General features: G+C 49.9%; 1 protein-coding gene across 9 annotated transcripts in view; it reads right to left on the bottom strand.

Annotated features, from left to right (window-relative positions):
• ktn1 (kinectin 1) overlaps positions 1 to 12,960 on the bottom strand; it is a 168,969-nt gene that overhangs the window by 110,318 nt on the left and 45,691 nt on the right. For all 9 annotated transcript variants that reach the window (XM_038779465.1, XM_038779448.1, XM_038779480.1 and 6 more), the window contains 2 exons: positions 1,398 to 1,559; positions 1,132 to 1,305 (listed from right to left, as the gene is read on the bottom strand). In XM_038779465.1, coding sequence (XP_038635393.1) covers positions 1,132 to 1,305; positions 1,398 to 1,559 — 336 coding nt within the window. The remainder of the gene's footprint in view (positions 1 to 1,131; positions 1,306 to 1,397; positions 1,560 to 12,960) is intronic.

Genomic DNA, 12,960 nt, shown 5'->3' with positions numbered 1-12,960 from the left:
AAAGTATTCAATAAACATGCCCAACAAATCTTAAGCGCATAAAAATAAGAGCTTTGGTCCACCTCCTTAGTCGAAAAACTAATTTATCACCATTATACATTCGTCCTCCAATGCGCCCTTTCTATTCTTAAAGCAAACTGACCAAGGCCAACACACAAGTCAGTTTTTTTTAAAATAGTAGTCTTCATTGTCAGGCTTACATTAACACTGTAATAAAGTTACTGTGAACGCCCCTAGTTGCCACACTCCGGCACCTGTCGGTACACAAGAGGGAGAATTCAGAATATTCAAATGACCGAACAGCATGTCTTTCGGGACTTGTGGGACGAAACCCACGCAGACATGGGGAGAACGTGCAGACGCTGCACAGACAGTGACCCAAGCCGGGAATCGAACCTGGAACCCTGGAGCTACCCACTGTGCTACCGTGCTGCCCCATTTAGCAATTGAAAGCATTCAACATAATAATCAAACACCCGAGGCCAAACTACGACCACATTTTTGTAGAACTTTAAACAGTTAAAATAATGAAAAGCTTGGTCAAACTCTGCCAAAAACAACTCAATTGCATTTTCACATCTGATATGCAAGTAGTAATAAAGATAGTTGCAAAAGGATTTACAAGGTTCCATTACCCTGTAACAGTCAGTTTGTTTGATAACTATAATACCTGATCATCCAGAGGGTTACAAAAAGTCATTTCCAATTTGGTTAATGACATGGATTAATCCAAGTTATAAGCATAAATATGTTGTAGAGATTTAAAACATAAAAAGCCAATCAACACTTTGGTCTTCTCGCCAATGAAAACAAATTAACTGCCTACAGAATTGCCTTTTTAATGCAGTCAGGAATGCTCCCTTAAGAGCAGCACAGCATAACAATTTAAGGAGTTTAAATTTCTCCACTGTTAAAAATGCTGTGTTGCCCTAATATAAACTTATCAATTGTTGCAACTTTCACAACTAGATAAAAGCAGAGCCAGCATTGAGCAAAATGCATTCAAGACCAGCACAATCCAAGAGTGCTTCAGTTTCAAAATAAAGCATCATATAGCCAAGAGCTATTCTATATTAAAGTAGTGAAATTGGTACAACTTCTGCCAATAGGCAAGAATGAATAGCAGATTACCTTTATCATATTCATTCCTCTGTTTCTTGGAAGTGGGTTTTTGCATACCACTGATCACTTGGCTTTTGTCATCAACCGCAGTATCCCTCTTTTCAGCATGGACACCACCCTCAGCATTATCCAAAGCAACGTAGACCGTGGACTTCAATGGGAGATTCTCGACTGAGGCTGAAACTACAACACAAAACTTCAAATTGATGTCTATTTTTCTAAAATATGGTGGATTTTATTTTAGTGAAGAGAATATGCAATTCAAGAATATTGACCTGGTTCTATTCTTTGTTTTTTAGGTGCAGTTTTTCTTTTCCCAAGTCCACTTTCATGTGGTTTGGATTCCATTGAGAGAAGCACTGGTTCTTGCTTTTTGAGAACAGTTTGAACAGATTCAGTGTGTTCTTTGGTATTGCGAACATCCTGAACCGCTTCACCTGCAAAATTCCAATTGAAAAGCAAAAGTTAAAATATGAAGTAGGATATGGGCAACATACAGAACTGCTCCTCAGAATCTCAAACAGTTGATCAATTACATCCTGAACTTCAGTCTGAAATGTCAAATTATTGCTCATGAACAAAATGATCGACCTTTTCAGAAATGGTGACAAAATATTCAAGGCTAAAAATGAGGAAGAGGTGGGGATGCAAAGCAAGCTCCAGTATCACAAATTAAATGATTGCAAACTTGTGAGCACATTCAGATTTACTTCAAAATATTACCATTTGCTACAACTGGAAAAATGCCCCACAGCAACAAAATGGCTCACGCAATTTCACAGTAGGAACTCAAGTTCCAATTACTGATCTGTACTAAATTAGCTACTCTTAGGAGAGGAAAAAAATAAAAGACTTCTGTCTCGGTCTTGTTCACCCAATTCAAAATGTGAACAAAACATAATTGAGCAGGATTGATCACAGTTGCTACTCCATCACCCCCTCAACATGTCGGAGCAGGTCGAAGTCTGGTGGCAGCATGTAGAGAACAGTCGCACAGGAGCTGGCTCCTGTCAGAGTACTTTGATTTTGGTCCTTTTCATCCAGTATATTTTTGGGGGGGGGGTCACGCCACTGACTACAAAGATGCTTACAGGCATCTTGGCAGTAGAATTGTTACAGCAGGCTGTCACCGAGGACCTTGACAGAGCAACAGGAGGGGCCCTTGCCCCCATTCGTGCGGCCCTGGCAAAAACGGGCCAGATGGTAAAGGCATGTGGCCTGGTGATGCAGGATGTGGAGGTGGCCCTCTCGAGGCAGAGTAACCAGATACTCTGGTTACTTCCACTCCCTGGAAGCCAAGTTGGCACAGGTGGCCAGGGCTCAGGGCCAAAGTGGATGATCAGGAGAAATCGCTCGAGAAGGCAGAACCTTCTTGTGGGGCTGCCGGGGGGCCAGAATTCTACGGAATACATGTTGCAGATGTTTGGGAAGATGTTGGGGGAGGATGGAATGACACCCCTTCCAGAACTGGATCTGGTCCACCGCTCACTCAGGCAAATGCCCTGCTCGGGTGAACCACCACTGGCAATCATTGTACAGTCACATAGCTACCAGGAGATGGAACAAGTCAAGGTGCTCGGTGACAGTCCTGCAGTGGGCGGAGGACCATCGGGGATATAAATGAAGGGCCATACCATTAGGCTCTACCAGGATGTAGGAGCGGAATTGGCGAGGGGACGTGCAGTGTTCAATAAGACCAACACTGCGTTGTATAGAAACGGTCTTAGATTTGGTGTGGTATACACTGCACAGTGACTTCTGACCTGAAAGACTTAATTTGATGCACGGAGGAGGTGGATGTGTTTGTGGAGAAGCACGGACTAGGGATGAGCTAATTGTATTTGTGAGATCTCTGTATGGGAGGACATGCAATTTTTGGGATTTTCTGGAGAATTTCTGGGCTAGTTTGGAGTTTGCAATTTTATGGGATGGGTAATGTTCTACTTTCTTGGACTATTAAAGTTGCATATGGGTGGGGAGTGGTTGGTGTTATGTTTATCTGTTCTGTTTTTATTCTGAGCAAGGGCTGCCCTCCTAGCTGTAGTTAGCCAACAGCAGTGGACTGGTGGGGGTACCTGCAGCTTATTACATATAGGGAATTTTAAAGATCAGTTTTGGATATTTCTTTGGGGTTTGGAGGGGGAGGAGTTTGTTCACGTTGTTGTTTGCTTATTTATTTGGGTGTGGTGTTGGTGGGAGGTGGGGGTATTGGTGGCTATCTTGGGTAGGCCTAGTGTCGGCACTCTGGGTAGTTGCTGGGTTACCTCCCATGGTGGAAATTAATGACTCTGGATCATAGGGTGGGATAGATGGCCCCCTGTCTGGCTGGTCACTTGGAATGCAAGGGGATTGAACCGACCAATAAAAAAAAAAGGTCCAGGGTGTTTGCGCACCTGAAGAATTTGAATGCTGATGTACTGTTTTTGCAAGAGACCCATTTGCAAATCAAGGACCAGACAAGATGACAGAAAGGCCGAGCGGGGCAGGTATCCCATTCGGGTTTTGATGGTCAGGGCCGATAAGTTCTGGTTTTGATTAACAGAAGGGTATCTTGGACTTCTGGTGGCGGCTACGAGATGAATGGTCACAGACAAGCTGGCTCCTTCATAGGATTTGGCTTATTGGCCCTTCTTGCCCAGTTAAACTGGAGTTGCTGGCGAGCAGGGAGAAGTTGCAAGTGCAATCAGAGCTGCTTTCAACAAGCAAGACAGCACACCAACTGCGATGCACGAGCAGAGCATTTTACAAACATGGGGAGAAGGCCAGTCATCTTTTAGTGCACCAGCTGAGGCAGCAGGCCGTCTTGCAGGAGATTGCAGGTGAGGGACTCGAGTGGCGGGCTCGTATCCGTCCCAGCAAAGCTAAATGCCTCTATTGATGCCTTTTACCGAAATGTATATAAATCGGAGCCCGTAGGCGAGAGGTTGCACATGATGCAAGTTTAGATGGGTTATCCAGCCCAGTGGTCACACAGGAGAGATGAGAGGAGTTGGAACCCCATTGAGCCTGGAGGAGATCATGAAGCCTGGAGGAGATCATGAAGTGTATGGGTTTAATGCAGTCAGATAAAGCTCCGGGCCCAGTCGGATTCCCTATTGAATTCTGTAAGAAATTTGCAAGTCCTTTGAGCCCATTGTCGTTAGACATGTTTAACGATTCTATGTCCCAGGAGTATTGCCAATCACACTGGCGCAGTCATCGATTTTGAAGATAGATAAAGATCCGACAATGTGGATTGTACCATCCCATCTCGTTGCTGAACGCCAACGTTAAGCTGTTGGTGAAGGTGCTGACAATGTGCTAGGGCCCTGCCTTTCAGGGACAATTGCAGAGGAACAAGATTGGTTTTGTTAAGAGGCAGCAGCTGTCAGCCAGCATATGTGGAGTACTTAATATCGTCTTGTCCACCTCTCAAGTCCACAAGCCAGAGGCGATTACCTCAATAGATGCTAGAAAAAGCATTTGATAGTGTAGAGTATAGAGTGGGAGCACCCATCAGATCCTTGGGAGGTTTGGTTGTGGGTTGGTCTTATGTACAGGGCCCCCTTCCACAAGTGTTCATAGAAATGCCCCAAACTCGGGCTACTTCCAGTTGAATAGGGTTATGAGGCAGGGTTGTCCATTGTCCCAGTCTTTGTTTGCCTTGGCAATCGAGCCTCTGGTCACAGTATTGAAGTCATCTACAGGGTGGAGGGAAATAGAAAGGGGAGCAAAGGGGCTAGGGTGTCCTTGTATGCAGATGATCTACTTCTGTATGTATGCTTCAGATCCACTTTACAATGTGGAGGAGATAACAAAGCTACACAGATGTTTTGGCTCCTTCGAGGTACAAATTTAATCCAGACAAAAATGAATACTTCCCGGTGAATTCTCCAGGAGGGGAGCTGATCTGGAGACATTGCCTTTTCGCTTGGCCAGGTATAGCTTTCATTTCTGGGAATCCGGGTGGCCCACGACCGGTCCTTACTCCATAAACAAACTTTCACTAGTCTGACGAATGAAGTTAATTCTGACTTGAAGTAGGATAAACTCCCTTTGACCTTGGTGGGCAGGGTCAGATGGTAAAAATGTCTTCCCGAGGTTTCTATTTTTGTTTCAGTGTCTCCCCATTTTTCTCACCAGTCTTTCTTGGTTAATAAAATTATATTTTCCTTTATTTGGGCAGGAAAGACCTCACAGATTTGTAACATGTTTCTTCAGAGGGAGAGGTAGACATGGGTCCTAGCGCTACTCAAATGGTTATTTATTATTGGGATGGACACACTGCCGATGTACAGAGGTGGTTTAAGGATCCTGATCCCATTTGGACGCGGATGGAGGTGAGCTCTTGTAGAGGTACTAATTGCAAGGCCTTAGCTACTCCTCTGCTTCAGTTTTCCCTCGCAAAATTTACTTAGTCCGGTAGTGTTGGCCACTCGAGGATTTAAGTTCAGGCAACATTTTGAGTTGGGCTCCATGTCGACGTTAGCCCCAATCAATAGTATCATCTCTTTGTGCCAGCGGGGTTGGACTCATTGTTCAGGTCATGGGAGAGGGAGGGACATGTTTAGAGAGGGAAAGTTCACCCGACTTTGGGAGTTGTTGGACAAATTCCAACTCCTGAAGACTAACGTATTTAGGTTTATTCCAATCCGCGACTTCTTGCACAAGGTGATCCCTTCCCTTCCCCTGGCACCTTCACTTTCTTGTGTGGGGTGGGGGGGGGGGGGGGCCGTTTGAGAACGTGATTAAGTTTGCAGTTGTAGTTATTGTGCTGTGGACTACCGGTGACGTCATGCAAGAGCAAGACGCATGAAAGGGGGTAGGGTATTTGTTTTAATCCTTTTTCCCCATTTTTCCAGGCGATTTTGGTTTCCAAACCCATTTTGTTGATTTGGAGAACTTTCACCCGCTGGAGGCATGTCAAAAACATCAAAGAAGCCCAATGCAAAGAAAGCAGAGGAGGGTAGCCCAACAAAATAACCTGAAAGAGGAAGAATGTCTGCCCAGCCCAGTACACGAGATATTCTGGCTGTGGTGCTGGCTCAGGAGCTGGAAAACTTCAGAAAACAGATGAATTGGCAGTCCAAGTGGCAAGGAGATAAAGGAATAATTTAAAACTACTATGGAGGCGCTGGTCCCTATTGGCGAACAGCTTGTTAAGACCCCGAATGTGGTGAAAGCATACGGTGAGACGTTGAAGGGTGTGGAGGAGGCCTAGTCCCAGCATGAGGGGCAGTTTGTCTCAATGGAAGGGGAGCTGCTGCTTCTGGCAGAGAGCAAAGGCCTACGGTTAAATTGGAACATCTTGAGAACAAATTGAGACGGTTGAATTTCAGGTTGGTGGGGCTGCCGGATGAGGAAGGCTCGAAGCTGACCGAGTATTTCTCGGGAGATGAGTTGTTCTTCCCTCTGGAGCTGGACATTGGGTTCTCCAGCAGAAGCCAAAGTTGAATGCCGCCGGGAGCTCAGTGATTATCCATTTTCAGAGTTATCAAAAGAAGGGGGTCTTGGAGTGGACAAAAAGGAACCATAATATTGACTGGGACAGGCACACAGTGCGGATAGCATATGGCCTTCTACAAGACAACGGCAGTGCTTTATAGTAGGGGTTCGTCATCCTCTGTGCGGTTAAGCTTGATCCTGCTCAAGGTAGTGTTTAGGGCGCACCTTGCCAATGCCAGAATGAGTCAATTTGTTACGGGGGTTGAAGATGAGTGAGAGTGGAGTTTGAGGGCCCACGAACCACATGTACATGTTCTGATCCTGTCCCAAATTGGTGGATTTTTTGGGATCTTTCTTCAGCACCATATCGGCAATCCTAAATGTTGATATAGAGCCCTGCCCATGAGCAGCTACATTTAGAGTGTCGGGTATCATGCCATTTGCCTTTTTTTAAAAAATAATTTGAGATTTTCAAAAAATATCAAAAACAAAAAACAACAAGAAAACAGTATTAACAAAAAAAAGAGAAAAAACACAATAACCCCCAGAACCAACCCCCCCCCCCCCCCCCCCAGGGACTACAAAAAGAAAAAAGGTAAGCACCCAGCATATTCAATAAACACATGTACACATTTCTCCCCTCCCCCGAAACCAACCCCCCACCCGGGCTGCTGCTGCTGCCGGCCTCTTTTCCTACCGTTCTGCCAGGAAGTCAAGGAAAGGCTGCCACCGCCTAAAAAAACCCTGTACTGATCCCCTCAGGGCAAATTTCACCCTTTCCAATTTGATGAACCCCGCTATATCATTGATCCAGGCCTCCACGCTTGGGGGCCTCGCATCCTTCCACTGAAGCAAAATCCTCCGCCGGGCTACTAGGGACACAAAGGCCAGAACGCCGGCCTCTTTCGCCTCCTGCACTCCCGGCTCCACTGCAACCCCAAAAATTGCGAGTCCCCTGCCTGTTTTGACCCTGGATCCTACAACCCTCGACACAGTCCTTGCTACCCCCCTTCCAAAATTCCCCCAGCGCTGGGCATGCCCAGAACACCTAGCACGCCTGTCCTCGCCCCCGAAAAATCTACTCATCCTCGTCCCGGTCATGTGGGCCCTATGTAGCACCTTGAACTGTACGAGGCTAAGCCTCGCACAGGAAGAGGAGGAATTCACTCTTTGCAGGGCATCCGCCCACGTCCACTCCTCAATCTCCTCACCCAGCTCCTCTTCCCATTTGCCCTTCAGCTCCTCCACCAAGGCCTCATTCACCTCCTGCATGACGTAGTACATGTCCGAAATCCTCCCTCCTCCAACCCACACCCCCGAGAGCACCCTGTCCCGTACCCCACGTGGGGGCAGCAGAGGGAACCCCTCCACCTGCCGCCTGGCAAACGCCCTAACCTGCATGTACCTAACCATGTTTCCCGGGGGGAGCCCAAACTTCCCCTCTAACTCACCCAGGCTCGCAAACCTCTCATCCACAAACAGGCCCCTCAACTCCTAATACCTACCCTATGGCAGCCAAGAAACCCGCCATCAATGCTCCCTGGTACAAACCAGTGGTGCCACCGTATCGGGGACTCCATCGAGCCCCCCACCTCCCCCCTATGCCGCCTCCATTGCCCCCAGATTTTGAGGGTAGCCACCACCACCGGGCCCGTGGTACACCTCGTTGGAGGGAGCGGCAACGGCACCGTTACCAGCGCCTCCAGGCTCGTGTCCACACAGGACGCCATCTCCATCCATTGCTGCGTTGGTAGCCCAATAGTACCCACAGAGGTTGGGCAACGTCAGCACCCCCCCCCCCCCCGCCGCTCCAAAAACACCTCTCTCACCCTCGGAGTCCCATGCGCCCATACAAATCCCGTAATACTCCTGTTGACCCTCCTAAAAAAGGCCTTCAGGATAAGGATGGGGAGGCACTGGAACGGGAACAAAAACCTCGGGAGCACCGTCATCTTGACTGACTGCACCCTGCCCGCCAGCGACAGCTGCAACATGTCCCTTCTTTTAAACTCCTCCTCCATTTGCTCCACCAGCCTCGTGAGGTTAAGTTTGTGTAGGGCCCCCCAGCTCCTAGCCAACTGGACTGCCAAGTACCTAAAGCTCCTCCCTGCCCTTTTCAGTGGGAGCCTACTAATCTCCTCCTCTTGATCCCCCGGGTGCAAGACAAACAGCTCACTCTTACCCAGGTTGAGCTTGTGCCCTGAAAAGCCCCCAAATTCCCCAAGAATCTTCATCACCGGCATTCCCCCCACTGGGTCCGCCACATATTTTTTTTATAAATGTTTTTTTATTGAGTTTTCATATTTTATATATGACAAATTACAAGTTATTAGAGAGAGAGAAAAAAAAAAGGAAAACACAAAAATTTTACATGAATATTTACAGGTAAGCATCTTCATAACAATAATTGTGGCCGCCCCCTTTAGCCAGCATACATATTTTACATTCCCCAATATGGCCGAGGCACATGTTTATAGGCATTTATTTATAGTTTGGTTTTGGGCCTTGGCTTGCCATCAAACCCCCATACCGAGCCCGTAGCCCCCCCCCCCCCCCCCCCCCCCCCCTCCCCCGGCTACCTTCCCCCGATTCCCGCCCATTTTCCCCTGGTTCTTGGCCACCCGACTATTCTTCCTCATGTACGTTGGCCACAAACAGGTCCCGGAACAGTTGCATGAATGGCTCCCACGTTCTGTGGAAGCCGTCGTCCGACCCTCGGATGGCGAATTTGATTTTCACCATTTGGAGAGATTCCGAGAGGTCGGACAGCCAGTCTGCAGCTCTGGGTGGTGCTGCTGACCGCCAGCCAAACAGGATTCTACGGCGGGCAATCAGGGAGGCAAAGGCAAGGGCGTCCGCCCTCCTCCCCAGGAATAGATCTGGCTGGTCTGAAACCCCGAAGACCGCCACTATCGGGCATGGCTCCACCCTCACCCCCACCACTTTGGACATAGCCTCGAAGAAGGCTGTCCAGTACTCCACAAGTCTGGGGCAAGACCAGAACATGTGGGCGTGGTTGGCCGGGCCTCTCTGGCACCGCTCACATTTGTCCTCCACCTCCGGGAAGAACCTACTCATACGGTTTCTCGTTAAGTGGGCTCTATGTACCACTTTTAGTTGCGTCAGGCTGAGCCTTGCGCACGTGGAGGTGAAGTTGACCCTATGCAGTGCCTCGCTCCCAAGTCCCCACCCTATCTCCATCCCCAGGTCGTCCTCCCATTTCCTTCTTGTTGCGTCCAGTACGGTGTCGTCCCTGTCTACCAGTCGGTCATACATGTCACTACAGTTCCCTTTCTCTAGGATACTTGCGTCCAGTAGGTCTTCCAATAGTGTCTGTCGTGGCGGTTGTGGGTACGTCCTTGTCTCCTTTCGTAGGAAGTTTTTGAGCTGCAGGTACCGTAGCTCGTTCCCCCCAGCTAGCTGAAATTTCTCTGTCAGTTCGTCCAGTGTTGCGATCCTGTCGTCCGTGTATAGGTCCCTGACTGTCAGTGTCCCCCCGTCCTGCCTCCACCTTTTGAAGGTGGCGTCGGTCAGTGTTGGTTTGAACCTATGGTTGTTGCAGATGGGAGCCTTGTCCGACATTTTGTACAGGCCAAATTGCTGCCGCAGTTGGTTCCAGGATTGGAGGGTGGCTGTCACCACTGGGCTGGTGGAGTGTTTTTTGGGTGGGGATGGGAGTGCTGCCGTGGCGAGGGCCCGGAGGGAGGTTCCCATGCAGGAGGCCTCCTCCGCACGCACCCACTCGGCTTCTGGCTCCTGGATCCATCCCCTTACTCGCTCGGCTGTTGCCGCCCAGTGGTAGAATTGTAGATTCGGGAGGGCTAGCCCCCCCCCTGGATTTTGTTTTTTGTATGACCTTCTTTGGGATCCTAGCATTTTTACCCCCCCATACGAACGCCATGATATGTTTGTCCAGCGCTTTGAAAAAGGCCTTGGGGATGTAGATCGGAATGGATCTAAACAGGAAAAGGAACCTGGGCAGTACGTTCATTTTGATCGTCTGGACTCTCCCCGCGAAGGAGAGCGGGTGTGTGTTCCACCTTTGCAGGTCCTTTTTAACTTCCTCCGTCAGGCTGGTGAGGTTCCATTTGTGGATCCCTTTCCAGTCATGGGCTATTTGGATCCCCAGGTAGCGGAATTTATTTCGGGCTTGTTTGAACGGCAGGCCCTTTAGTGCTGCCCCCACCCCCCCCCCCCCCCCCCCCCCCCCCCCCCCCCCTTGCGGGTGTACTGGGAAGATCTCACTTTTGCTCATGTTGAGTTTGTAGCCCGAGAAGGCTCAAAACTCTTTCAGGAGCGCTATGATTCCGTCCATGCTGCTTTGTGGGTCCGAGATATAGAGGAGCAGATCATCCGCATAGAGTGAGACTCTGTGCTCTCTACCTCCCCTTCGGATCCCCCTCCAATTTTTTGCTGCCCTGAGCGCGATTGCTAGCGGTTCGATTACTAGTGCGAACAGCAGCGGGGACAGTGGGCATCCTTGTCTGGTGCCCCTGTGCAGCTGGAAGTATTGGGAGTTGGTATTGTTGGTCCGTACACTCGCCATGGGAGCGTTGTATAGGAGCTTTACCCAAGCGGTGAACCCTGTTCCAAGCCCGAACCGCTCCAGTACCTCTATGAAGTATTTCCATTCGACTCTGTCGAAGGCCTTTTCTGCGTCCAGGGAGACGATCACCTCTTGTGTTCTCTCCCCGGAGGGGGTCATTATCACGTTCAGCAGGCGCCTGATGTTCGCGGTAAGCTGTCTACCTTTGACGAAGCCCGTCTGGTCCTCTGTGACCACCTCAGGTACACAGTCTTCTAGCCTTTTGGCTAGGATTTTGGCCAGTATTTTGGCGTCTGCGTTCAGCAGAGATATGGGTCTGTATGACCCACATTCCGTTGGGTCTTTGTCTTTCTTAGGTATCAGCGAGATTGAGGCCTGTGCTAACGTGGGTGGCAGTGTGCCCCTAGCTAGCGAGTCTGTGAACATCTCCCGCAGGTGCGGGGCCAGCGCTGTCGCAAATTTTTTGTAGAAGTCCGCCGGGAATCCGTCCGGTCCCGGCGCCTTCCCCGTCTGCATGGAGCTAATGCTCTCCATGATCTCTCCCAGTGCTAGTGGTGCTTCCAGATCCCGTTTTCTGCCCTCTCCCACGACTGGTATGTCCAGTCCATCAAGAAACCGGTTCATCCCAGCCTTCCCCGTTGGGGGCTCCGAGGTGTATAGCTCTTGGTAGAAGGCCTTAAAAGGTTTCGTTAATCCTCTCTGGTTCTGTTTCCCACGTGCCTCTGGTACCTCTGATTTGCGCAATTTCCCTGCTGGCTGCCTGCTTTCTCAGCTGGTGTGCCAACAGGCGGCTGGCTTTGTCTCCGTGTTCGTACAGGGCCCCGCGTGCCTGGCGGAGTTGGTGTACTGGGTCCGCCACATATAGCAACAAGTCATCTGCGTATAGTGACACTCGGTGCTCCTCCCAACCCCGCACCAGACCCCTCCAATTCCTCGACTCCCTCAACGCCATGGCCAGGGGCTCAATTGCCAACGCAAAGAGAAAGCGGGACAGGGGACACCCCTGTCTCGTCCCCCGGTACAACCAAAAGTACTCCAATCTCCTCCTATTTGTGGCTACGCTCGCCCTCGGGGCCTCATAACAGCCTCACCCAACTGACAAACCCCTCCCCGAACCCAAACCTTTCCAGCACCTCCCACAAGCACCCCCACTCAACCCCATCAACGGCCTTCTCCGCGTCTAATGCTACCACTATCTCCGCCTCCCCTTCTACCGCCAGCATCATTATAACATTCAGAAGCCTACTTATATTGTGTTCAGCTGCCTTCCCTTCACAAACCCCGTCTGGTCCTCATGAATGACCCCCGGCACACAGTCCTCTATCTTTGTGGCCAAGATCTTCGCCAACAGCTTGGCATCCACATTTAACAACGAGATCAGCCTATCTGATCCACACTGCAGGGGGTCCTTGTCCCGTTTAAGGATCAAGGAAATCAACGCCCGTGACATAGTTGGGGCAAAGCCGCACCCTCCCTTGCCTCGTTAAAGGTCCTAACCAACATGGGGCACAGCAGGTCTGCGTACATTTTGTAAAATTCGACCGGGAACCCATCCGGCCCCAGCGCCTTCCCCGACTGCATGCTGCCTATCCCTTTGACCAGCTCCTCCAGCTCAAATCGGCGCCCCCAGCCCCTCCTCCACCTTCGGAAATCTCAGCCCGTCCAAAAAGCGCCCCATTCCCCCCATCAGGCCCCCCGTCTCTAGATCCGGAACACGGCCCAACATGCGCCGCATAAAATCCGCATCGTCCCAGTTTGGGGCATAGACATTCACCAACACCACCCGCTCCCCTTGCAACTTACCGCTCACCATCACATACCTCCCTCCACTGTCAGCCACCATCTTTGATGCCTCAAACGACACCCTT

Source organism: Scyliorhinus canicula, chromosome 2, assembly GCF_902713615.1.
Source record: "Scyliorhinus canicula chromosome 2, sScyCan1.1, whole genome shotgun sequence".
In the NCBI taxonomy this organism is placed as follows: domain Eukaryota; kingdom Metazoa; phylum Chordata; class Chondrichthyes; order Carcharhiniformes; family Scyliorhinidae; genus Scyliorhinus; species Scyliorhinus canicula.
This window is presented reverse-complemented; position numbering and strand designations above follow the sequence as displayed.